The 26,953-nt window shown below is 35.6% G+C and overlaps 1 protein-coding gene across 1 annotated transcript in view; it reads left to right on the forward strand.

The window, feature by feature from the left end:
* IQCM (IQ motif containing M) overlaps positions 1-26,953 on the forward strand; it is a 188,854-nt gene that overhangs the window by 149,999 nt on the left and 11,902 nt on the right. Inside the window, 1 exon segment of the mRNA XM_080589426.1 lies at positions 12,433-12,591. Coding sequence (XP_080445552.1) covers positions 12,433-12,591 — 159 coding nt within the window.

Below are 26,953 nucleotides of genomic sequence, written 5' to 3' on the forward strand. Positions count from 1 at the left end.
CAGTCAAAACATTAATCATCTATCTGGGAGTTTTGCCTCAAGAAGTAATTTAGGATTTGACCTTGAATTTGAGTAGCTAGCATATATGAAATGCAGGCATTATGTTCACTGTGTTTTGAACCCAGGCTATTTAGTCTGTCTATGGACAGATAGAAAAAATTAGTATACATTTATTTTTGATAAGCATCATTTAATCTCTTGTATATTCTGGCAATATCTATCATATACCCACAGGATCTAGGAACCGCCTTAAATATCTCCACTTTCAATTCCAAATGCAAGCTGCTTGTCATTAACCTTGCCTCAATATCAAACATGTGAAGCACAGCAGACATAAAATAAATAAATGAAAAATAATTTTGAAAACTGTCACATAATTTTCCCATTGGAGAAAAAAAGAGAAAGGGAACCATAGTGCTGTTCCTGTCCTTTAATGCATTTCATGAAAGTATTTCACTTCAGAGTCTCAAAAGTTATCTGCCTCACCTGCATTACCATCAGCGTAAACTGCATGCCTAAATATCTTTGAGTATCTGGGCTTCAGCTCCATGCAGCCGAAGTTACGATAAGAATCTGAATGGAATTCAAGGTCATTAATAAATCCTATTAAATTATTATTAAATTATGAAGTTTATATGGAACTATAGATAGCATGAAAACACAATATTATTTACAGTAGACATTATCCCACCTCTTGGGATACTAAAAAGGTTGCTTAATTAATATTCATAAAGTGTTTAAAAATAATAGTGATAAATAAGTGCTGAATTTTATTGTACTATACTAGACATCATTACTCTAATGGATTTCAGCTGTGTACTGTAAGGCTTCCACAGAGAAGTCATTTTCATCCAAATGTGCTTTCCAGACCAGTGCATATCTTGAGGGCTCAGTAGCAATGTGACACAATGATTAGGGAGGTGCAACTTCCAGGCTTTGCACTTAGTCCCTTACTTTGTGGAGTAGCAAAAACATTGCTATGGAAAAGAAGCTCGCAATGGAAAAAAGGAAGCACATATATGACCTGCTAATCAAGCCAAGATGAGTGCTAACTGATATTCAGGGGGAAAGGAGGAGAAAACTTGTGTTTTAGCTGAAAAATCGTCCTGTCAGATTGCATTAAGAAGGCTTCTGTATTTGATTGTGTGTCAGTTATTTTGTGGTGAACCTCTCAGCTTAGGAATAAATCTATTTTTTGTTTCCACAACAGGAAAAGAAATCAGGCTTTGTTTTTATCCCTCCTGCATTATCGGGAATCACGCTTTCATGGTAATTAATATCCTAAAGACCAAATGCTTTCTTCACTAATACCTATTTAAGTGAAATGCTGCCTGTCCCCTGACCAACCACTGTTGGGATGCCAGCATGTAATGCCATAACTCAAGGCATTCATTGCAGTTGTGCAAAAAAGAGATACATTTCCTCCATGTAGAAATTGATGTGATTGTAGCCTTTTGAATCATGGCCGCTCAGAGTTTTCCAAAAAGGAAAGATAAAAAAGATGGCAGAAGGAAAACTAAAACTCCAGAATTTTCCACTGCTGAATTTTTCTTCTGTGTACTTTTATTGTGGATTTTTTCCCCTGGAAGAATAGGTGGCCTAAGCCTGCATTCTTAATCAAAGAGAGATGTGTTTTTTAAAAAAATAAAAAATAAAAAATGACAGAACTGAAGTTCTTCTATTCTTTCCTGCTGGGACATCAGACACACTGAGACAGGCAGTGAGCTGTTAGGTAGAGCCTGTCTACCCATTAGTTCTGTTTCCAGACACTTTTTCCCTCTACTGAGAAGTCCATTAGCTGCTGTGAGTGCTTCTACTGTAGCAGATTAATTTTTACAAGCTTATTCAGTTAGCAGCACTTATTGTTTTTCTCTTTTCCATAGGGAAGAAAGCATTCCTGTTTCTTCTTTTGAAAGTTACTTTCTTACTCAAATACTGAATTGCTGTTAATTTTGTCATACCTGTAATTAGCATGAACAGAAAACATTTGCACTTCAAGTCAGGCTATCACATAAACATGGTAGATATTTCATAGAGAGAATTTTGAGAGAGATTGATTTGAATGCTCAGCTCCTTTTATGATGGTACCATGGAGAAGGTGTTAGAAGGTTTTGACGGGAGGAAAGAAGGGTTGGTTTGAGCAGTTTATTGCCTCTGGTAGATACTCCAACAGTAAAACTTGTGTGAGCTATTTGAAATTGTTTTGATCATTGAAGTATAAAAGGTGTTCAGTTTGAAAACCATCTTCAGTTGGAGAGGGAAGGACATGTAAAGATACTCAAAGCTAGTTAGTTGGTAGGCAGCATATTTCTCTCAAAGAGGGCCTTGTGTGATAAAGTGTTGAAATATATCAACATTACATTAAAACAATATCTAAAGAAGATGGAAAGCAGAGCAACTCCAGGTTGATTGTTGCTTTACATCAGCATCTTCAGTGGTGATAATAACGACATAGACAATCATAACAATAGTGTTTAACTTTTAACTAGTAGAAACATTTTCTTGCTAAAAGAAGATATTGTTGATTTTCTGTTAGGCTCTAAATCCCTGAAGCTGCTCTGCAAACTGTGGAATGATGACTACAGAGGTTGATTAGAAAAATAGGCCTTGCTTTGTAGGCACAATGCACAAGGGTTATCAGTGCTGTTCTAAGGAAATCTGGACATCCTGGGGACAGCCATTGCAGTAAAAAGGTGTTCAAAAATATATTTGACTGTTAGAAAAATGTTTGTTTCATATTTGATATGCCATTTCTTCATTCATATCTGAATAACACTGATTCTTTGAAAAGTTCAGAAAATAAATGCTAGTCCATTAGTTTTTTTACACTTTCTTATATTTACAAAATATGGAATTTCTAAAAGTTTAAGCTGGTTGTTTCTTCATTAGGCTGCTCTTCAACTGTAGTATACAGCACATTTTTTAAATATATTAGAAAAAAAATATCAATTTCAAAAGAGTATTCCAGAATTTAGCTACAACGGGGAATTCTGGACTCTTTTTTTTTTTTAATTTGTTTTAAGAATCCACTTAGAATGTTGGTCCTTAACCATGGTCATCTTGAAAATACTGGTGCCCAATGTTGGTGAAGTCAACAGTAATTGTTATTAATTAAGTAATTAATTCTGCAGTATACCAAACCTGCTACCTACAGTTAAAGTATAGAGGATATTAGTCAATTTTGCCCCTGAAATTTTGTTTGTAAATACAATAAAAGTTTGACATGCTCCAATTCAGCTGTCATAACTCTCCACAAATGTTGGCTTGAATAGTGGCCATGATAATGTGCTTTTGCAAAAGCGAAATATAGTTTCACCTCCGTTTGTCTCTGTCTCTTAATTTTCTAGACATACATCCATGTATTTACTTCCACTGTAAACATTAAGAGTGTACTAGGAAAGTTTTAGTAGATTATCAACCCTACCTTTTATAAAATTTTAAAGGTGTTTCAAATTTCTGTTGACATGTGACAAGAGCTAATCTGCAAGTAAAGACGTCACAATATGCTGTGCATATGAGCAAAAGGAAATTTTTTTACTCTTGGCCGATAACTATTCTTTACCAGATTCCCTTAGAAGGAACTGGAACCAGGCATAAATTTTACCATTCCCGAGTCTTACTGACGCACACTTGAGTTCCACCGTAATAATGACCAAATTAAGCTTTCTCTATCTTCAAACTGGGAATGGATTTCCTGAAGAAACAGAGATAAAAATAGCTTTAAATAAGGACAGTCTTTTGTTTATCCTTTCCACAGCCCAGTGAAGCAGGACCTTAGAAGGTTCAGAAAGAGGAATGGAAAAACTGTAAATGGCTTTGCTACAAGCAACTGTATAGTAATGTTAAAATATTTTAAAAAATTGTGTTAGACTATTTTAGGAGGTTGTAGGTCAAAAATAGAATTTTCAGCAGGTCAAAATATCAAAGCTTATTTTTAAATCACTTTGACATATTAGTGTTTTTACTGCACACAGTACAGTAATGGCTTGCTGCCAGTCAGACACATTGTGCTTGCTTTATTTACACATTGAGGTCAATGAGATTCCAAAGCAGGATTACTCATTTGTCCTTAACAAATGTAGATTTACCAGTGAAATGACCTATGTTGCGAGCAGGATTGTCTTAAGCCAAAGATCTTGAGTCTGTGCTGCATGAGTTAAAGGGGTTACTAGTATGAATGGTGATAATAATATCTTCGGTGGACCTACACTCTTTAGTTTGTTTAAAGAGCACCAGTTATTATGGTAATATGATATTATAACAGTAGTATTGTTAACAGGATGTGACATTGTTGGCATTTTAATGACCTCTTTTCCATTTCTGGAACCCTTAGTCATGGTTATGAATGGTCAAGCATCTCGCATTGCCTGACTCTGGTGCCAAGCTTCAAGCTTGGAGTGACTTTGAATCCTTTGGTGATTCTTGTTTGTTTGTCTTGTCTTCATGGGTAATTTTTGTTCCAAGATTGGTCAACGCACAACAGAAAATAGAAATTTTAGATCACTTCTGTAATTCCTAATGCTGGGACTACAACTTATGTGTTAAGACCACAAGAACATGCATTTATGCAGTTTCTGTTTGCATACCAGAAATACTATGTCTTTACATGTTTTCTTTTCACTTTTCACTCACATAAGGTATATTGCTTCTCTTTCAGTGTTGGGTTAAACTAAGAAGTATATTAGCCTGGAAGAGAGAAATTACTTAATATAATTTAGCAGCTATGTATGGTCTTTGTCATATTTGGAGGCTTGTTATTTACCCATCCTAATTGTACAACCAATTGTTCTCATAATCCTCAGCATTAGAGAATAAGGTTTCCATGGTAATCTTAGATTTTGTAAATGCTTATCATTTCTCTTAATGGGTAGTTGAAATAAATAAGTGATCAGCTATCTTGTAGCCAGAATATACTTTATTGGTATAAAAAGCAGAAATATACCTCTGTTATAAAAATAGACTAGTTTGTTCAGCCATAATAAGTTCACAATCTGCAGAATCATGACCCTACTGATAGTGTTAATAAAAGCTTGCTCCTTAATTATCTGCATTGCATTCAGCTGCTGTTTCCCTCCTAAACTCAATTATAATTCTAATAGCAGCTGTGCTGCCATTGTTTGTTGCAATTCATTTTAAAGAAGTTTGATTGGATGTCATTGGTCTTTTTGACTAAATGTGCAAGGTTCAAAGTATCCACTGCCACTAATAGCCCTCATCCCATCTCAAGATTATACTAATTATTTACATAATTATATATTGTACATTATAGAGCTATTATGTATTATTTCTAAATGATAGTTCTCCATCAAAGATGTTGAACAAGAGAATATATATAGTTTTATTGTCCTTACACATACTTCAGTGTCGATGAAGATATACTTACCGTTATTCTCTGTTTCAGTGTTAGCCAACAACTGAAGTATCCTTCCAGTACACAGGAAATTTGCTACAGCATTCAAGAGTCTCTATTACTTGCACTGATGATTCTTCATTTATTATTTTTTCTATATATCTGTGTCTGCATCAGGTGTGATAAGCAAATACTTTTACAGGAAAAAATAAATTCCTCTGATGTCCTTCAAGTTCTGTTGTCCTATCACATGACAGATAATAGTTTGATGATTTAATGTAATAACTACAACTGCTAGTATAAATACACTTCTTTATTGACACCTATATAATTGTAAAAAGCCAGCTCATCTCTAGTATAATATTAGAATTCATATGGTAGTTCAGGTTATCTGTATAGGACTAGACAAAAATAAATGATGGACTTGCTGCAGATGTTGGATGTTGGATTGGGTTCCCTGCGTGGAACTAGTTCTGTTGACTTTATATCACTACGACAAATATGACTTCATTTCAGGATGACTCATACATTCCAAAGAAAAGAAAGCAGGAAAGGAAAAAAAAAAAGCGTATAATCTGTGATTGTTTTAATAATAGACTATTTGTTTAGTTACAGAACTGAATTTCATTGGTGTTTATAGGCAGTTTTATTGAGACTGTGGGAGCATGAATTTTGGTTTGAATGCCTCCAACACAAAGGCCACGAATTCTGCCTCCTGCGCATGGCAATGGTTATTATGACCACCTGCACATTCTTGCCTTTTTGTTTGTTTGTTTATATTATTCCTGTTTGTTCTCCCTAATATCTTAAGTGTTAAAAATAATTTAAAAAAAAAAACACGTAAAAAACCAATGCCTCAAAACATTAAAAGAACCCTGCTGTAGTTCCAAAGTCAAGTGATCTATAGCATGCACATCAGCTGCACTGCATATGCAAATTGGCCTCTACGTATATGCATAGAGTAATGGTCCTCCATTGCACAATCATGTACTAATTTGCATTAAATTGCTGCCCCATTCAGTACACAAGAGATTCAGAGTTAATGGTGAAGGAGACTGCAGTCAAGACACCTCATTTTTTTTTTCAGAAAGTAAAAGGTATGTGCTTACATATTTGAATTTTTCTCACAGCAGCTCCACAAGAGTTTCTTTTTGCTGATAGTTCATTTATGTAAAAGTGTTTGCAGAGGTGTTCGGTATTTTTGGATGCCTGACTTGGGATCTTGATGACTGATTTGCAAAAATGCTGAGAATTCAGACTTAGATTTCTGCTGCAGCATGATGTTTGTGTTTAAAACATATAAAATCTTAGTAGAATACCAAACACCCTGAAAATGAGATCCAAAGTATCTGGGACTGGACCCCACAATTTATGGATACCATCATTCTTAATCAGTTTTGGTCAGAATTTAAAATGTATTTGCATGGCTAGTGATTTGGATAGTCTCAGAAGAAATTTCAGAAGTACCTGCATGCTGAAAATGGAGTGTTTTAGCACTTTTGGGAAAACTGCTAGGCTCCTTCTTGCATTTTTGTGTACTGATTTAACTGAAAAACCTGATCCTATATTCCTTAGCTCCTAAGCAGTAAAATGGCCATAAATAAAACCTGTTCCTCCATTGGTTTGTTGGAAAGGTAAACTTGTTATTGTCTGTGAACAGCTGATAACTCTCATGGTGAGTCCCATGAAGAAGCTCACAATGAAATCACTAATTCTGTCTTTAGCTCAGTGTGAGTGCTGTATGGTAATGAAGTCCTGGGATAACATACTGAAAAAGGAGAAAACAAAATATCACATAACTGTTCATAAGGTGAATACTGTGAGCTTGATGCAGTGAAGGAGACAGAAATCATGTGTATTGTGAAGTTAAAGACCATAGCATAATGCACATGGAAAAGGGATTGTAATGATTAAGTACTTGACTTTGCAACCTTAGTAATCATATCAGTTCTTTTATATGTAATATTCTATAAAGTTTTGTTTGAGAGTTGTTTGAGAAAATACATATATCAAACTTACAGGTCTGCCACCTGTTATTAATATAGTTATCCTAAGCTGGAGGCAATACAAGCTTTACTGCACCTCAGGCTGTCATATATCTATATTAGGGGAGTGATGAATGCACTTTTTCTTTTTTTGAGAGTTGGCTACCAAACACATACAGTTGAAGTCCTCTGGAAGACAAATATGAATCTGAATAATGAGACAAGTCTGCCATGTTGATGAAAATGAATGTAAAGTTTATTCTAACAGAGCTTCAGAAGCACAATCCATTTAGAGGCGTATTGTATTATTGTATATCTGTTGCGACTATCTCATTGTATGGAATATGAAAATATATTTTAGAGTTACGCATGGCATTTCATATTCAATGCAAACTTTAATCACAGTTTAAGATTTAAAGTGTAACTTCATAAGAAAAAAAATTATTTTGATTGTGGAGTTGAAACCTTCCCCTCCTTTTTTTTTTTTTTTTTTTTTTTTTTTTTTAAAAAAAAGAAAAACTTCGAATTTCTACATATTGGAGCTGTGGTCTGGACTTGGTAAATTCTGTGGATTTCCTTGGATTTCTGTTCCAATACTATCAAGTAATTATTGGGTTTTGGCCCTTCACCCTGTGAGTCTGTTTCTAAATACTTACAGAAGACAACAAGTATGTGGGTTTCATAGTCATTTGAATGTTACTCCTGCTTCTTTATGTTTGAGCAGTGAACAAGGAAGAGCTAGTAGCTGTACCATGCTACTCCAGTTTGAGGCAAAAGCCTTTAAATGTCTTATTTTTGTCACATAAATCAACATTGTAAAATAATTTAAAATTAACTGAGGATTTTCTTTGGTTCCACGGATAGTTGACATTTGTTCTTGAAGAACTGAAGGAAAAGAAACTGAAGGGAACAAAATCGATGCACACTGCAAAACATTACAAAATGGAAATTCCAGCCTAACCTGCATCTGTTTTTCTTGTATATTATTCTATTTGGCTTGGATTTCTCTTACATTCCTGTTTACACTTCTATTTATTAGATCTCTCTGATTCCACATATTTTCTTCTACTAACAAACTAAATACAAAGTGGTGTGTGATGTCAGGTACCAGATGTGGATTGCTTTCATACCCTTGAAACTAATAACACATAACTACAAAAATCAGGGGAAAATAGTAATACTTTGTATTGGATTACTATTGTGGTTCAGAACATACAGACAAATATTCAGAAATAAAATTGTATTTTTTCCAATACCAAAGGCATAAAATTTTAAGAAAAACTAAAATCTAGGATGAGAAAAATTATAGAAGTAAAAAAGCAAGTAATGTTGGATACATTTTTATGAATACATCAGTGTGTTTTTCAAAAGAGATGCAACCATAATAGTAGGCAAACCAAGCATGTATTCTTTTCTTTGTTGTATTACTGATCATTCTCATCAGCTCTAACCATTCTAGGTTATTTTCTCTTATATTAGAGAGAATTAATATTATTGTTGTTATTCTCTTACATTAAAAATAAGTCATAAGCATAAGTGATCTCTGTGCTTTTTAGATATTTTCATTGAGTACATGAGAGCTAACAGAAATGATGTCTTCAAAATGAATCATAACAACTAGAAAAAATTTTGAATAGCAATAAGAAATTATATAAGTAAAACATGCTGCTGTGGCTTTTATAGTCAGCTGATACTGACCTGATTCCAGCAGTGAACAGCATTTCTGTTTTATAGAATTACAGAGTGAATGCTCTAGTCCTTGCAAGGCAAATACTCACTCGCTGCATGTAGTATGGAGTAAAAGATGTTAAGTTAGCATCAGCATAAGTCTGCCTAGTTGCATTTGCACTTGTCAATAACTTATTAAGGTATCTGTGTTCCTTCTGGTTGGTGACCTTGCTAGCACCTGGGATTATTTGCCTCCCTTACTTTTTAGAAGCACAGGAATTTTGTTTCTTCCACCAGTTTGCAAAAGTCGCTCCTTATATACTTTTTCCCACCCTGGAGAAAATGATTTCTTTTCTGGTACCTAATGATGTATTCCAGAAACGTTGAACATATTATTTATCAAAGTACTTCAGGGCTAAATTGAACAGGAAAGCATTTTGTGTGTGTGTGTCTGTGTATGTTTCCTGATAAACCTGCTTGTTCTGTGTTTCTGTGTGTGCTGGTTTTTAGTTCCCATGTTCTGTGGGAACAAAGAGGAATCTATTTTTATCAGCCGATTTTCAACATGAGAAGCTTCTTGTAACCGGCAGGGAAATGACCTTCCTAAAACACTGCAAACCAAAACCTGGCAATTGTTTCTTAAACTGCTTTTGTAGCTGATGAGATTGTAGACCTAAACCCAATGTAGGAATATTCTCATACGAGTGTGATAGATCTATGTTCTGTCTTCTCTTATATGCTGTAAATCTTTTCAGTGTGCTCAGCACACAATTTAAAGCTTAGTGTTTGACAAATGCAGAGTGCTCTAATGTTGTAAAATGATTGAATGGTGTAAAGTGGCATTACCAAAATAAAGTTTTTCTGCCTATGGGCTGGGAAACAATGAAGGATTAGATCAGTGGATTGTTCCTCCTAAAGCCTGATAAAAGGTGACGATTACAACTGCTGGCAAAAGTGGAAGTGTCTTAAGGCAGTCTGATTGTACTAAGGGGTTGAGTGGTGGCAATAGCACTAAGCAGGAGTCCCATGCTCAATAATATTTATATCATAGGCACGCTTTATCTTTGCCAATTCCTATTTCTACTGTTTATTACCCGCCTTTCAGCATGCTTTTGTAACAGCTTGCAAATTGACCACTTCACTAGCTACATTGGCAATTTGAATTTGAATTCTCTTTTCTGTAATTCCCCTGGTAGGTTGGCTTTTTTTCCCCCTTCAGAATAGGTAATATGGTTCGTCATTTCCCAGCTCTGGGACCTTGGGTTTTCTCCATTAGTTCTGAAGAATAATAGACGGTGGCTCCAACACGATTTCTGCAAGTTCTATTAGTTCACTGGGATGAATTCCATCTGATTTCTGTGGATTTTCTTTTGTTGCAATAAAAGTATTGTACATTAAAAGATCAGTTACTATTTTACCTAAGAAAGCCTGGGAAAATCTGCCATGCCAGGTTTTTTGTTGTTGTTGTTGTTTGTTTGTTTGTGTGGGTTTTTTGTTTATGTTTTTTTTTGTTTGTTTGTTTAGAAAGAAGGCTGGGAGTGTTTGTGTTAGTGTCTGAATGGCAAGTGCAGGCTTGATTTATGATGGACACCTGAACTGCTGTAGTGGTTCTAGGGGGCAGAAATGTAACAGATGAACTGGGCAATGGTACATTTGGGGACACTGCACACAAATGAGTTGTCTTTATAGATAATAACAATTAGCCTTAAAATCAGAATAGTGACAAAGAATCTAGTTTTAAAATTCTGTTAATTAAAATGAAAGGGTTTCTTGTTTATAAACCTGAGCCTTCCCTGGTATGTCTGTTTGATTAGTCCTGAAGCTTAGGTTCCAAGTCAAGTTTTAATGAACTTTGTTGTCCTTTCTCCTTGTCATGTGTTCTGGACATTTAATTATGATATCGGAGATCAATGATCCTTACATTTATTTTCCTACATTGTATCACTCAATGACATGACTCTGAAATGCTTTTTTAGCAGTTTTGCCCTTCAGCTGTAAATTGCGATTCTGTACTTCTTCATTAATGATCTTGGAGTGCTTACATAACTCCTTAAGAGAAAATATTAAATGTAAGATGGTTCCATTAATTTAAGAGCAGGGACATTCTATTTAGACTCCCCTTTCCTTGCTCAAGAGTACAGCATTTTTCATTTTGATAAATGATTTGCCTTGTTATAACTTTTTTAACTAATGGGTATAGAAAAAAAGTGTTAAATAAAAATGGTATGACAAAAAAGTGTGACATTCACTTTATTTTATACGGAAAGAAATGAATGTAACACAAAGTGATTTTATTGAACTGTAGCAGCAAAACATTGAAAGTTCAGTTCTGAGTTGGCCTTGAAATTTATTCCATGTGTAATATAGATCCTTTCACCTACAGATGTAGTTTCAGATATAAGCCAAATTGCTAGCAGTCTCAGTTATTAACAATGCCATGCTGTAAGACATATGGCTCATTGCCCTTTTCTAAAGGATGCAACAGATATTCTTACCCTGAGTGTCATCCTGGACATGGGTTGTATTTGGTGTTAATCAGGATGGAAAACTATCCACCCCCTCAAAAAAAAAAAAAAAAAAAAAAAGGCTTCTAGACTGGCTGTTCTAATTACTGACACAGAAAGGTAATATACAGAAATTTGCATTACATTAACTGCTCCTGCAACCAGGAAGCGAGCTTTCCATATGTGAGCTCCTTTGTCTCATGAGGACTCACACCTCCTGAGTGCGGTGTAAGTACATGCATGCGATATGCTTGCAGGATTGGACTCCCTTTTTCACGTCAGAGTTGTTCCATTTTTTCAAATTTGTTATGATCAGGTGCTGTTGAAGATCAGTGTCAAAACTGTGATGAGAATAATTTCTTACCTGAAGTTTCACTCTTTCTGGTTTTTAATAGGGTACTGTTAATAAATATTTCATTCTACCATGTAATTTAATGTTCTAACTTAAGGTGTGCTACAGTTTGTGATCAATAAACAGTAAGTATTGAGTCTGGGATTTTCAAAGGGGCTGAAGAATAATTACACATTCATCTTCCATTAAGTTTTGAATGCCTTTGAGAATCTTAGTCATGCTTATCACTGGACTCTACTCAGAAAAGGTTGAACCATTTTATTTAGTGAGTGCCATTATAGAATATATCTACATATTGAACTAGCTGAAGTATTAGAACAATAATCAATTAAGTCTTTCCAAACTGGCACCTTTGTCCTGGTTTTTAATCATATCCAGCAGCTGCACAGCCTATAAATCTATATATATCTCAACCTTTTAACTTGCAGAAGTTCACAGTTCCATCCTGACGTGTTTTAACAAAGTCATAAAAAGAAATCTATCTGTATGATTTATTACTGTGAATGTCAATTGCATATATGTATCAGAGGAAATATGTTGGTCGTTATACTTTTTTTTTTTGCTTTTCTTCAGCTTCCACAGCTGCTGTAAGAAGCATCAAAAAGCATCAAGCAATTGAAATGGCTTTCACATTATTTCCTCCCCTTGGTGCAAAAGTGAAAAACGTAGTTATAGTGCCACTACCATGGCTGCACCCTCTGCTGGATGGAAAAGTTGGATCCAAGAAATCAGGTAAAAATTCCAACCCCTCAGAAGGATATGAATGTAATGAAGGGCATGATGGTGTTGTACCTTCTGCATCATCTATTAGAATTAGTATTGTATGTATAGCACATACATCTCCAGAAAAATATGCCCCCCTACTCTACATCATCCTCAGCTGAAAAACTGTTGTATGTTTTTATAAAACTGATTTCGTTTACTTATTTGCTTTCCATAGAATTAGCTCAAATTCCTGATTTTTAGGAGTTTCCAAGACAAAATCTACTAACTTGGCAACTCTACTAACTTGGCAACTGAGCATCACACTTAACCTGTAACTTTTTTTCCATGTGTGTTAATATTAAAAAGGGTATGTTAAGTTGATATTTCTTTGAAGGTTCAAATTCAGGGACAAGCCTGTTTCTCTGCCACTTTTGCCTTAGAAGGTAAGCAGAGGAGCTCCACATTTACAGGCAAGTGAATCTAGACATTCAAAAAGAATTCATAATGCCTGTGCTGAAGAGGGGTTAGAGGAGAGAACCATGCCTCTCTGGGCTATGCTAGCATTAAGGCTACAGTGCCACAGCAAAGTCCAAGCAGATGCACTTGTTTGTCTCAGTGCATGATGCCACTGAGAAACGGATGATGATTGCAGTCAAGGGCTGTGTGAGCAGGAGAGAGTTTTTTTTTGTTGTTGTTCTTTCATGTCAGAGTGAGGAGAGTTTTCCTCATAACAAGCTTGGAGTCAGAGAAAATAGAGTAAAATTCTGTATACTAAATGTACTAAATGCTCTATGTTTCACACTTCTTATGCCCTTTCTCCTTACTTTAATAAGTAACAGCAGCCAAGCTGTATGTTAGAAATTGAAGGCCAATTTGCTCCCACACCTTCAAGGGAATTTCCTGTGGTACATTTAGACTCTAAACCTATTCCTAGGGTTTTGGCCCAAAGACAGCACTCTGTAGCACTCTGTAGGTTGCACAAAGAAGTGGAATTTAAGGACACTGACAGAAAAGTGTTCAGCTCTGCAAGCACACGTTATGTTTAAAATGTATATATAAGTCAGAAGATGGATGGACAGAAGAAATAAGTGAAGGAGGAGGTGAGTAGAAGCCATCCTTTGTCCAGACAATTCTGTGTTCTTGCATTGCATTCAGAGGAAAAGGAACACTGGATTGAAACTAAGACAGTAGTGCTCATCTTTGATGTTATAACAAGACAGTCTCCTTCTTCTATCACTTATCACAAGGTTCCCCGTGACAGCCGCTGTGTTGAAGAAATTATTATTCAAAAAGTACTTTCAGTCTCACTCAAACCTTAAGTTGCGGGATCTGTTTTTAAACTAACTGTAATTCTTCATAATTGTATTTTCATAAGTAATAATTCATGACTCTAACAGCTGTAAGCCTTGGGTTGAAAATGAAATATAAAAGGATTATTCTTTTTACCTGCAAGTATACGGGTACATTTAAGGAAAATGTGCAAAGGCTCTTCCCCATTTCTATTGTTTCATTAACAGTCTCTTTAACTATGCTTGAACTGGTACTGTAATATGCTGAATTATACTTTCTTTGAGCAGGATACCTGTCTTCAAGAAATGGTTATAAATCCATTGACATTAATGCAGCAAGGCTGGTTTACAACACTTGTAGACAGGTGCCATTTGTGTAAGATTACTTAAGTCTGCCAAGGCCTGAAATATTTAAATGCTCTCCTCATGGTAGTCAATATTCTAGATAATGACTTTTATTTTAATTTGTTTATTCAGATCTTTGGTAGCATACTGGTTTGTCAGATTTTGATTATAATACAGACAAGAATAGTAGAGGAGACAAAAATAGATCTTCAAATGAGATTATGATGTATATGGTAAGATCTACCTCTGGAGGGCTTTTGAGTTGTTTTGATCAGTGACCGGAGTATTGCATCTTCTTGAGTTACAGCAGTTATTAAACTGGTTGACAAGAGTGATGCAGTAGTTGCCTTGAGAAGAGATTAGTCTATTGAAGGAGGACTTTCTGTAGCACAGAGACTCCTCTTCCAATAAGCATTTTATCTCTGGATAGCCCTGCAAATTTATTGTGTTCCACCATTAATACTCATAAACACAGCAAGATACATACACCCCTTTTTTGCTTACTGTGTCTGTTTCTGTGGCTTCTGAGATGCGTCAAGCATTCCGCAAGTAATTAAGAAACATTGAAAACCACTTCCCAACTCATCTATTGAAAGGCCTTTTGCTATCTGGCAGAGATCTAATCTGAGAGAAATAATCCCTGAACTGTGATTGTATTTAATTCAAATGTGGAAGTTCCCATAGGCATACATTTACGCTGTATATGTAAATTACAGATTCTGGTGCAGTGTGCTGTGAATTTCTAATCTAAGTATAAAAATTCTACGTGTGCTTAAATAAGCAGGAATTAAGCTTTTAAACCCTTTTTGAAATACAATAGTTTTGTTCATATCATTGATATACAAGGCATGTTTTCATAAAACTTCTGCACTTATATCAACTATTATTGCTCCTACATTACCAGTAAGTAGTGTGCTAACATCTCTTTTAAGCATGAGTAATCTTCACTGCATTTTTTAACTGGAAAATGGAAGATAATACTCATTTCCCATTGGAAAAATAACTATATAAAAATGCATCTTCCTACTCAATTTATTTGCCAGCTTTTGTATTCAGATTGCTTTACTGATTAAAAAGTCAGGGCATCAAGGTTTAATTCACATTCAATTTTGTCACTGTGGTAAGTTTTTCAAACATTTCAACTTTCCACATATCCCAGTTTCAATATATGAGAACGGGATAATATTTCAAACTCACTTTTTTGAATTGCTTTTAGGTGAAGGAACCTCCTTATTTGAATAATAGTATGGGTGATTGAGCAATACTTTCAGTTTGCTGCGTGAGCAATTTTATTAAATGCTAAGCAGTATAATGCTATTAACGACGACATAAAGTTAGCTTTTCTCGGTGAGGCTTGTGGTACAATATTTCCTTCTGATAGTTAAAGGAAGGACACCATTTTTTTTTTTTTTACTTTATCTGTTACAGAAGTCTTGCTCCTCTATGGAGCAAAGATGTGTTTTGTTTTGTTTTTGTTTTCAGTAAAGTATTTTTTTTTCAATGTTTTACTGCAATAAAGAAATAATACCACAAAAACTTAACATTACTGTGCTTGCTAGAAATGAATATAAGTTGAAACTATTAATATTGATAGCATGGCAATGGACTTAGTGTGGTTAATTTGAGTGGAGGTGTAAGGTTGTAAAAGGTTTGTGAAGATAATCTCTTCCTTGAGAAACTAATTCAGAAACACAGTGTTTATCTTCAGAGTCTCAGGAAGTCAATGGAAATCTACAGTGGTGGTTTAGATCAGTCCCTTACAACCTTCTGGTGTATGCCTTAAGTAGCCTGTTTTCTCATCGCTAGCTTTCTCATGGGTGTAAGGAGTCTCTGCAAGGGATGGTTTCCCAACAATATTCAGATAGACACAAATCCGTCAACTCCTTCCACTGCTAGACTAAACTGTGATAAAAAAGCACTGAAAGTACTATGTCCTACCAATTAGGAGCATTGTAATACTGTTCACTCTTATCCTATACTTCAGAAGGAGCTTCATAAACATAGACTCAGCAATTCCATGGGGAAAGAAAGAAGCAGGAAAGAAGGAAGGCAAAATGGAAGGCTAAAGCACTCATGATTCAAGGGGTAGAGTGATTATTCTACTACCTAGGCAAGAGAGGATATGGCAGGTGTTTAAATTTTTGTATGTAGTGCATATTAGCTCTTTCGTTTTGCTTTGATGTGATTTTCCCAGTTTAATTTACATGGTATAGCTTCGAAAATAAAAAGAGACAATATTGAAGAGCTATCATAGCAAGCTTTTCATATGGTGTCAGTTTGGGGTAAAGGAATAAAAAGTTCTAATAATATCTTTCAAGCATTAATCTCTGCAAGATGTCTTGAAGAACAGAATTAGAGCAATATGTGGTCTTTGCCATCTTTGACTGTTGTGACTCAAAGACACTTTTGATCCCTTTAAAAGAAAATTCAACATTTCAAAAGCACATGAACCAGTAGAATTTCCACAACAATCCAATTCCTCATTTACATCCCAACAGGGTCAATTTTCAATGCATTTCACATAAGAATAAATACACTGTTCTCACGATTGTTTGTGTGTGTAGTTCTCCATACCCCATGCTGTAAATATATCCCACAGTGTCAAATCCATGCTGTGACCAACAATATATGCCCAATGGGCTAGGCCTAGCAATATCTACTGTATGTTTGTATTTTTTCCTTTGCATTTCTGCAAAGCTGCTTCTTCCGCTGTTTTAGCCTGGCAGTATGGCTTGCTATAGTTTGGGGGATTGTAAAGCTGTCTCTCAAAAGCATGTGGGAATGCAGCACTCGGACTCACAGATGAAAGCTCAAAACTATGCTGAAAGGCCTTTATTTTGTAAATGTTTGCAGGGTATGCAGTGAGACAGGAAAGCTGCACATCAACATAAGTGTTTGTAAAAGATTTAGATAACGTAGTTGCATCTCAGTGTCTCACTTAAGGTGACAATTGTGGCTCTTTTACTGTGTGGCATTTCACTTTATAGCCCACCTTAGTTTCTCTAGCTGTGCTGGTTATCAAAGGAATCTGAAGTAAAATTCGGCCTAAAAAGCCTTTTAAAATATTGGAAATGACAGCTTGACTGCTTAGAAAAGAAGAATTTTATTTCATGAAAAGTAAAAAATAGGTTGTTTGAAATGTCTTTAGAAGAAGGCAAAAGGGAGATGTCAGATCCCTTCCAGTCCATTTTTATACGATTCTGTGATGTGAATGTGGCACTTGGATTACTGATCATTTGGTAATGAAATATATCCAGCATTTTTAAAGAAGCCAACTCTGGTGTAGTTTTGTTTTTAAGAGGTTCTTGGAGTAACTGCAGTTTTCTAAAATTTCATCCATCACATTGCAAAGTCGGGGTTTGAAATCTGACCCGTATGCATGTTTGTGACTAGTCAATTAAATCTCACAGTTCTATTTCTGTTTCCTGATTTGATTAACTGGGCCCACTGAAACACAAGTAACAGAGCATGAAGACTTCATATTGACTTTCAAATAGGCTTTGCATTATTCAAGCATGGTCATCTGAAAGTTTGCTTAGAAGATGCAGAGACATGCCCAAGTTAGAATTATGGAAAAACATCACCAAGTACTCATGTTATTTTGCTGGTGCATTCACGGTGTCAGCCTTGAACCATTTTCACATATACTAGGATTATCCAGAATCCTCAAAATGCACATTTAAGATAATTTCTAAACTGTTCTGCATCTACTAAACTAAACTTATGTTTCCAAAATGTAAAGCTTAATTCATTGTAATTTTTGAGGAATAGTATAACATTTTTTTTTGCAGTTTTTGAAATGTGTCTTCTAAGAAGTTTTCCAAAATAATTTGATCATGAGAAATAGAATTGTATCCATATATAAGCATACACACTTATATGCATTTGTATATAAATATATCTATATGTGAATGTTATAGGTATAATTATTGATATTTATATTTAATCAAATAATAAAAAGGAAAGAGCAGATACTGCTTTTGGGAATATTTTTATTTTTGCCTGAAGTAGTCAGCATCCTTTTTTTCAGCACCCTCTGAATGAAAGATGTCAGTATTTTACAGTGATACTTTTTTGTTTCAAAATCTCCTTCAAAGTAGTTGAAATACAAATTTCAAACCTTTCAAAATAAAAAAGAAAAATTTTAATCAAGCTGTCACTGTTTTAAAGTTCTGCTGAACCGGAGTATCATTATTTCATTGTGAACCAAGACAAATTTTAAAAATACCAAAGATAACAGCCAAAAATATTTATTCTTTTCTTAACTACTATTTATTACTCGACTGTCATTTGCTGCTTATCATGAAGTAAGATATACTCCTTTCTAAGGAATTACAATCAAATAGTATCATAAAAAGAGATATTTTTATTTGCAGTTATATGGTTAAATGGAGTATGTCTTACTCATGAGCCATATTGGGGTAAAAACATGAGTCCTAATTGCAGTCCAGAGTCAAGTTAGCCTTTGTTTATCAACCCAAAGGCTTCTTAAAGGGCTGCAAGCATCTCACAAAGAGATCATAAAGAATTTGAGTATGAACCTAGCGGGAATTCTGCCCTTAAGATAGGGATTCTGGGAAAAATCATCCTGATGACTTCATTGCAGAACAGGAAATATTTGTCCAACTCTGCAAATGCTCTGGAGGTATTTTGTGTCCCAACACTTAGATGCAGAAATCTGTGCTATAAAATAATAAGTGAAAATCACTTTTGCTTGCAAATTAACAGGAATGCCAGATAGGTAGTGTTCAGTTATAAGAACATAGCATTAAGTTCATCTCCTGAACAGGAAAGATAATGAAATTGTCCCATTCATTAGAAATGCTTGCAAACAATGTGGGATTTGTCATAGTTCTTTCCTACCATTTGAGCTCACTTGGATTTCATAATTCATATGGAATAATAAAATGCATGCAGTTCTTCATGAAGAACTAGTAGAACAGGAAGACCATGTTATCATTTAGTCCCATATTAAAACAATACATGCAAATGGAAAGTTTAAGTTTAAACATTTGGCAATTACTGGCATTGTGATACAATCAATAACTCAACAGATTTCCTAGTATTTCTCCCAGTCCAGGGTAGATAGCAGAAGAAGAACCTGAGTAAATTCTAAAAGGCACTTAGCTCTGACTTTAGTGGTTGCAACAAAGCCTTGATTTCAGAGGACCATAACAGCCTCAAAAAAAATTACTGCACTGTATTACATGTATAGAAGTATACAAAGACATACAATTTTAATAACTTAAAAGCTTTGGAATTCCACAGCAAGAAGAGCTGTATTTCAGAATTCTTTTGGGAATGATACAAGCGTAACACTGAAATCAGATCCATTAGAAATTAAAATTGTAATATTACAGATGAAGAGCATCAGATTCAGAATGGTGAATCTGAGTAACATTTTTTTTTTTTTAAGATTACAATTATTGTCTCCCCTTCCTGGATAGATATATGGAGATAGCTTGCAATCTTCTGGTAATTGTAACCAAAGCAAGGCTAGTGTGAGGTTTTCTGGGGGAAAAGTAATTGTACTGGGGAGGCTTTTTGTTTTTTTAAAAAAAAAAAACACTTTTAAAATTAACTAAACACAAATATAGCTTTGTGTGTTCTGTCAAAAAAAATTCAGTGCTGTCAAATCAGTGATTTGTACTTGTAGTCCTTAGAATGTGAAATCCATTGGCAAGATTGATTTCTCAAACTGAGTAATTTTTAATGAAACTAGAAATTCTTTAAATCCTACTTTCTTGGCTTTTGGAACATATTCACTGTTTATTATTGCACACATTATATTCTTTTTTGCCTGATCTAACTTGTTAGTGTGCTAGTTTTCATTAATATGTTAATGTTTTCATGTAATTTGTAAACATTTAATTGTTGAAAAATATACAAAATATTTAGTGAATGAGTTGTCCATCTTAGAAATCAATGAAAACTACACACTTTACAATACCACTGAAAAGCCTTCTTGGATTTGCTTTTTGATATTATAGGCAAAATATCTGTTGCATCTGTTTTACTTGATGCCAGTGAAAATTTTGAATACAAGGGGAATTAGATTGCTGAATATCTTCTACTTCCCACTTTCTACTTCCACTTTCTAGTGTTTATAACTGCTATCAGGGTTTCAATCACAAAAAGAAATGCTGAAGTGTTGCTTAGCAAACTCCTTATTTAACAGCAGGAAAGACATTTCAGAAGTTATAATTCAAATTATGAAATTTGAAACAGTGATCTTAGTGATTGGAATGGTTGAGCTCCCAATGATATCTCAATAGCAACTGATGCATATGACGAATTATCCACAGAAACAAAAGAAGCTTCATACTTGCACTTATTTTCATTGCTACATCCCATAAAGCCAGGCTCTGGGATTAATAGACATATAGATCAATAAAACATTGGCCATATTATAAAAAAGTGCTCAGCATCAACGTGGATGCAGTTTCCAGTCAAAATACTAAGAAAACAGGGTTTCATTTAATTGAAGAACCTTTTTCCCCAGCGTTATTGCTACTGGCTTTATTCCTGTACCTGATTTGCTCTCTTGAATAGTCTCCAACAGGTGCCATATTTAATACAAATGTTTCCAGTCTTGACTAATGTACTGCAGTTAATAATGTAGTAGCAAAGTTTTAATAATCACTAATCTGTTTTCAGTTGGTTATCCTGCAAATGATGTCTGCTTGCCCTATTGGCAGCTCCAAAGACTACAGTGAACAGGTGGGGCATTTTCTTTCCAGGAAATGTCAGCCTGATGTCTGGAAATGTATGTAGTTTTCCCCAACTCATTGTGGGTCTATCTGCTAACTTAATAGGAGCTCTAAATAGCTGACAGGTGATAATACATCTAGTCAGCTCAAAGCATATTCTGACTGTACTGCCAGCTAGTTAATGGGAAATTTTCACTTCTGCAGTGGTGGTCTTAAAATGATCACCTTTTAGAGCAAGAAAACATGTTAAATAATTTCTGATTAGAAAATCAAATCAGCCGTCTTCATAAATGTACGTAATTTGTACAGATATGTATTCAGAAACGGCTGATGTATTTGCTATCTGCTATTTAGTACTCTTATCAGTGAAGAAGAGATTATTTAAATCTCCATTTCACATGTCTTGAAGGAGAATACATAAGTCGATACCTAATCTGACCTTTGATGTTAGGTCCAGAGTAGGGATCTAGCCTCAAACGATATGTAATTGTTTTCTTCCAGAAATTGATTTTCACTTACTGGGCATTTTGAGTGTATCAAACATGGCTCTGTGAATGTAGCTTTTCAAGGGCTAAGAGCTTTTTCTCCAGCCTCTGATAATCTTTCAGTGACTTCTGCAGTCATACCAGTTATTGCAAACTTGTATTGTTTTGTTTGTCAGAGAGAAGAGGGAAAGAAAAGGAAGAAAAAGGAAGTAGAATTCAGATAACAGTTTTTTTCACTAACTCTCAATCCTACTGTCTCCCTTCAGTCTTCCCTGGTCTGAGAGGGAACCATCTGTTCCTTTCACCTTCCATTTTTTCCAAGCAGTTGGTCCAGCATTTAGAAAGCAATAGTTTTCTTCTAGATTTTTTCTTCCACTATTTTTTTTTCTCTGAGACCTGCATAGATAGCTAATGATGCTCAGCTAATACCCAAGTTTCATTCTTGCTCCAGACAGTTTTTCATGTATGTTATTGCAAACTCTGTACCCTAGAGCAAGTATTTTATGTCATGCTGAGATGGCATGTAACTCCAGGTTATGCTCAACTCCTGGTTTGGATCACATCACTTAGAAAGTCAAAAATCTCCTTTATGGTTACCAGTACAGCACATGGAAGTAAAGGAGATTTAAATCCAAGGCAGCTGTTGTAGCACCATTAATATGTAGGAGCAACAGTAGTGTGATCAGATTTATGAAACGAAAATGAACTTTGCATTCCAACCACATGCGAGGCAGATGGGCTGTTTGGGTTTGCTGAAGAAAATCCTGTGGGAGTGTAGGATGTAGAAGGTGTGAGAGCTGAGCTGTGTTGTAGATGTGTTGATGTCCTTTGGGAGGGGAAAGCGAGGGAGGGGGGGGCTAATTAGGCGTCCACAATCACCTGTCCAGGATCCCCTGTCTCTGCAGCCAGTGCAGTTCTAATGTGAAAAGAGGAAGATGGTACATTTATGTCGATGAAGATGGTGCACAGACTTGCTGCAGTAAAAAGCCTCAGTTTCCTGTGGCTGCCTGCAAGACCATGCACAAAAGGAAGAAGATATATGAGAAATGATACTTACACAGACTGGGGACCTCACATCCTGCATTTCTTCCTGAAGCACAGTGGCTTTCACTCAGCATCAAGGAGGGGACCTGTTTTCCATTTACCTTCCTTGATCTAACCTGGCAATCTGAACATGATGATTTGGCCCTTTGTACATTTACAGATGTGCAAAATGTAAACTTAAATTTCACAAACTTGCTCTGGTATGCAGTCATCTCCAGTATAGCATATGCATCAAATGTGGTAAACTTACATAATACATTATAAGATATTAAATAATGATAGAAGCAGGATGTCTGCTTAGCCTGCGATGCCTTGTTATATATACCTGTTCTGTGTGAGAAGGGTCCTCGAGATCTGTTACATGCAAAGAACCACAAGCAATAAGAAGCAAATATTTAAACCTCAGTCCTGCAAATATTCGATTAGGTTCTTTTAGTCATCAGGAAATCAAAATGAATTTGACTGTATTGTCAGTAAATCATTTGCCAAACTCCTCTTCTTAAAAAAACAGTGATTTTGAGGTCTGTGAAGTGATACTCGAGTAGATGATTCTCGAATGGATGATTCTGTCAGTCAGCAATGTGTACTGCAGGAGTGTAGATTATATGTGTAGGTAATAGACAGACAGACTGACTGACTGACTGACCAACTGATCAACTTTGCTTGCCTACAGACTCAAGGAAGAAAAATTACTGGCAGGTTAAAAACTCCTGGAAAACAAGGTTTAAAATAGAAAGGATGACACGACTCTAACAATAGCATTGTGAATGGCGACAATGTCATTCTGAATGGAGATCTGCTTGAGTCAAATTGAATAACAGTGCTCTTTTTCTTCATTAAGACCATTAAAATCTGTAAGGCTATGGGACCTGGATAGACATAAAGGTTTTAAAAAGCAATGAGGAGAGATTAATGCTCATTGCTGCATACTTATTTGAAGAGCCCAATTAAGTAAAAGTTTGTGCTAATTTGAGTTCTCTGAAAAATCTAAGCAGAACAGCCTCATTTTTGCTATTGCGTTGGTTCGGAAAACAAAACCACAATTTTTTCTTGGTATCGTCATATAAATATTATGAATTCTTTCTAGAGAGCAAAATGATTTTTACTATTGTAGCTGGAGATAAATGTTATTTGTGCATAACATCAAAATATAAGAAATCAAGATTCTTTCTCTATGCCTTACTCTGCTGTTTCAATTGAGCGTCTCTGAGAATATTGCAGTTTTCTATTGTTTTTTGGAAGTGCTAATATTAGCATGAAATGTGATAAGAATTATTTAAGAACCTAATTGCTCTCTATTTGGCATTTGAATTTTGCATCTTTGGAATTCATCTTTTCAGAGTGCTTTATTTAGTTTCTATTAATACCCTGTAATTTAATAATTGTAGTGGGAGGCTGAGGAGAATATGGAACAAGGAAAGATTTGCATATTCCTTTGATACAGTGGGTTGTGAGAGGCTCTGACCTGTATTTTTAGGCTGATCTTAAAAAGCAGTTTTGCTAAGGCTGGAGTGAACATCACAGAGCATGGAGGGATCAGACAGGGAGACTGCTCATCCTTTATTCCATTCATTTGTCATATGACTAAAGGAAGTCTGACTCAATCAATCAAAGCTCTGCAAAGCAGTCTTAAGCTATGTAATTCTTGATTAAATCTTGCTTTCAATGTAGAAATCAGCCTGAAAAAAGAAATTTGAAACTAAAACTAATGATGAAAGCAGGAAAAAATAGCTTTTTCTGTTGCCCTAAGACTACAGTGAAAAGCACATCTGAAAAAATTGTGGCTGTGACTTCATGTTTGAGTTTTTGCCTATTAAAACATATTACTACAGGCCTCTGTTTTTTGCACTTGTAACCCAAGTAAGAAAACGGCATGCAAGAAAGAAATCTTCTGGAAAGATTGGCTAATGGCTATGTAAACAGCAAATGCTTGCCACATATGGGTATTCAGAGGTTTTATTGCAAAGATTCAATGACTACTGCGAACAGGGTAGAGCTCTGAAATGTGGTAGTAAGATGTCTGTTTTGGGTAGGTCCTGGAAATAGTTTGGCAAAGGCTTTACCAGAGGCTTTGGGACTTTTGACTCAGGTCCTATGTAGATAAAGGGCTAGAGCAGCTGAGACATGGCTGTACTGTGCTGCTTGGGTCTTCTGCAAGGGCCTGGGGTGATGTGAATGTGGGAACACCTAATCAGCAAAACAGGGTCACCTCCAACGCTCATCTCAAGCATTTGCATGTAAGCAAGGAAGTGCCTACGAGGCAGCATGACGGGGACATGCACTTGGTGAAAGAAGATCGGGTTAGAGAATACTGAAGCTAACTGGGCATAAAGCAGTCCGTGGGTCCTGATAGGACCCATATTGACAGGAGACTGAAGTGTTGTTTTCCCAAGATTCACACATTGATAAAAAAGTAAATCATTATAGGACAAAAGATGTTTTTGCTGCCAGTGATGCACTGGCTTTTAATTGTTAAGAAGTTATTTGCTTCTAGATATAAAAATTATTCAAAAATATATATTGGACAAATGGAAAAATTGCAAAGGGATTTAATTGAGCAATATGCATTCTCTCTTAAATTCTTGATTTAGCATCTTTATTGCTGCATTTCTATTTCATCACTTGACTCAGTGACCACTTTCTCTGAAAGAAAATGTTGACTTTTCAGGAAATTACAAGCTCTGTTGAATGGTTGGAGTTTGACTAAAGGCTGAGTAAGGATTACTTGCAGGAGAGAAATTTTACAGCAATAGCTTCCCAGATGTGTGGGTATGTTTGCATGTTTCAGAAGCATTTTGTGAGGACGTGATCTAATATTCTGTTGTGAAATTTTGTCAGTTTCTCAAACTTCAAGGAATTCTTGCTTCAGCTGCTGCAGTAGAAAGAGATTGTTCTGCAGCAAAAGGACTTGGACAGATTGCAAGAATCTGTTAAATATTAATTCAATTAAGGCTGAATATTCAACTAAGATTAATACCAATGATATATTAAAATATTTTTATGAATTTATTTAAAAAGAGATGCAATGAAATGTATCAAAACTTATAAGTAGTATTTTAAATAATGCAGTGAAGCTTATAATAATTTAATTGTATATTTGAGGATAATATAGGTACAGACTTGAAAAGAGAAGATTGTATATTACTTACACATACTTACATATGTGTGCATGTGTATGTATATACATACATATATATATATAAAGATGTCTAGGGAATTGAGAAAAAAAGCAGAAGATAAACTGGTCTTGGGCAATCAGCCTGCATATGTGCCGTTTGTGCTTGTCTGTATTACTGGGCTTCTGAATTCCTGCATCCATGTGCACAAACCCGTTTGCACTTCCATTTCCTGGTGTGTGGGTTTTCATAGCAAGGAATTATGACTGTGTGTGTGTTGATACAGACTGATGCCTGATATGGGGAATCTGGGTTCTGGAGCCTGGTGTAGATGACAAATTAGCAAGGAAGTACAGATGCAGTGCCTGTGTCCTTACCGAATATGATTGGGAATGGTAAAGAATTTAGAATATTAGAAAGAATTATGCTATCTGTTCTCTGTCTGCTGCACATTTTTTAAGGGAAATAAACCTTTTAAATTTATTTTTTTCTCACTCAATATATTTCTCTCTATCCTTTCTCATGTGGCCCATCAGGCCATGTGGATACTTTGCAGAGAGAACAAAGACAGATATATGAGTAGGAAGGGAGAGAGAACTCAGTATAACTACTTTTTGCTTTCATATATGTCTTTTTTAGTGGTATATTTCCCCTCAAGAACATTCACAGGGTGAAAACAACATAAGGGCTACTGAAAATATGTAGCAATGTACTGCGTGCTTCTTATCCTCATTAATTCGAGACAGATAGCATTTGAAAGTAAAATACCCCTCAATATCACTACAAAAAAAAAAATGCAAATACAAGATGAGCAATGCAATGTTTGTTTCAGTGATCTTAGTGTGAAGTTCAGTGGACTGTGAGTGTGAATGTTCAGAGGTACTCAGTTTTCTCACCCTGTGTGGTAGTGGGTTCAAGAGAAAGGTCTGTGGGATGGCTCCTCTGTGTTTCCTAACTAGATAGGTGTGCAGTCATCAAAAGGACACTAGTTGTAAGCCCTGGTTGTTGGAGAGTATAGCAATGGTGAACTCACTGTTCATATCCAATGGGGGGGTCTAAGTTCGATGTGACCTTGGTGGGAAAACCTGAATGCTCATCTGTGAGAGCAGCAAGTGAATGGAAACCTCACTCACTGCACAAGCATTTGCCCTGCCCATGCAATCTAAGCCATCAGCAAGTGCATTTGTGCTCTGCTGAGAGGCTGCCATGTTTTGCATTGACAGTACCGAAGCCATTGGAGGGTTCATGCCCAGACATATCTCTTTGTTGGCACATGTTGGCGTGCTGCAATGCTGACAGGCGCCAAGTCCCTACTGGTCTGACAAGCTGCTATGATCCTGATCCTCTGGTTTTAAATGTCAGGGAAAGGCTCTGTTAAGTTTGGTGGGCTTATGAAAAAA

Source organism: Anser brachyrhynchus (assembly GCF_964034855.1).
Source record: "Anser brachyrhynchus genome assembly, chromosome: 4".
NCBI classification, from domain to species: Eukaryota; Metazoa; Chordata; class Aves; order Anseriformes; family Anatidae; genus Anser; species Anser brachyrhynchus.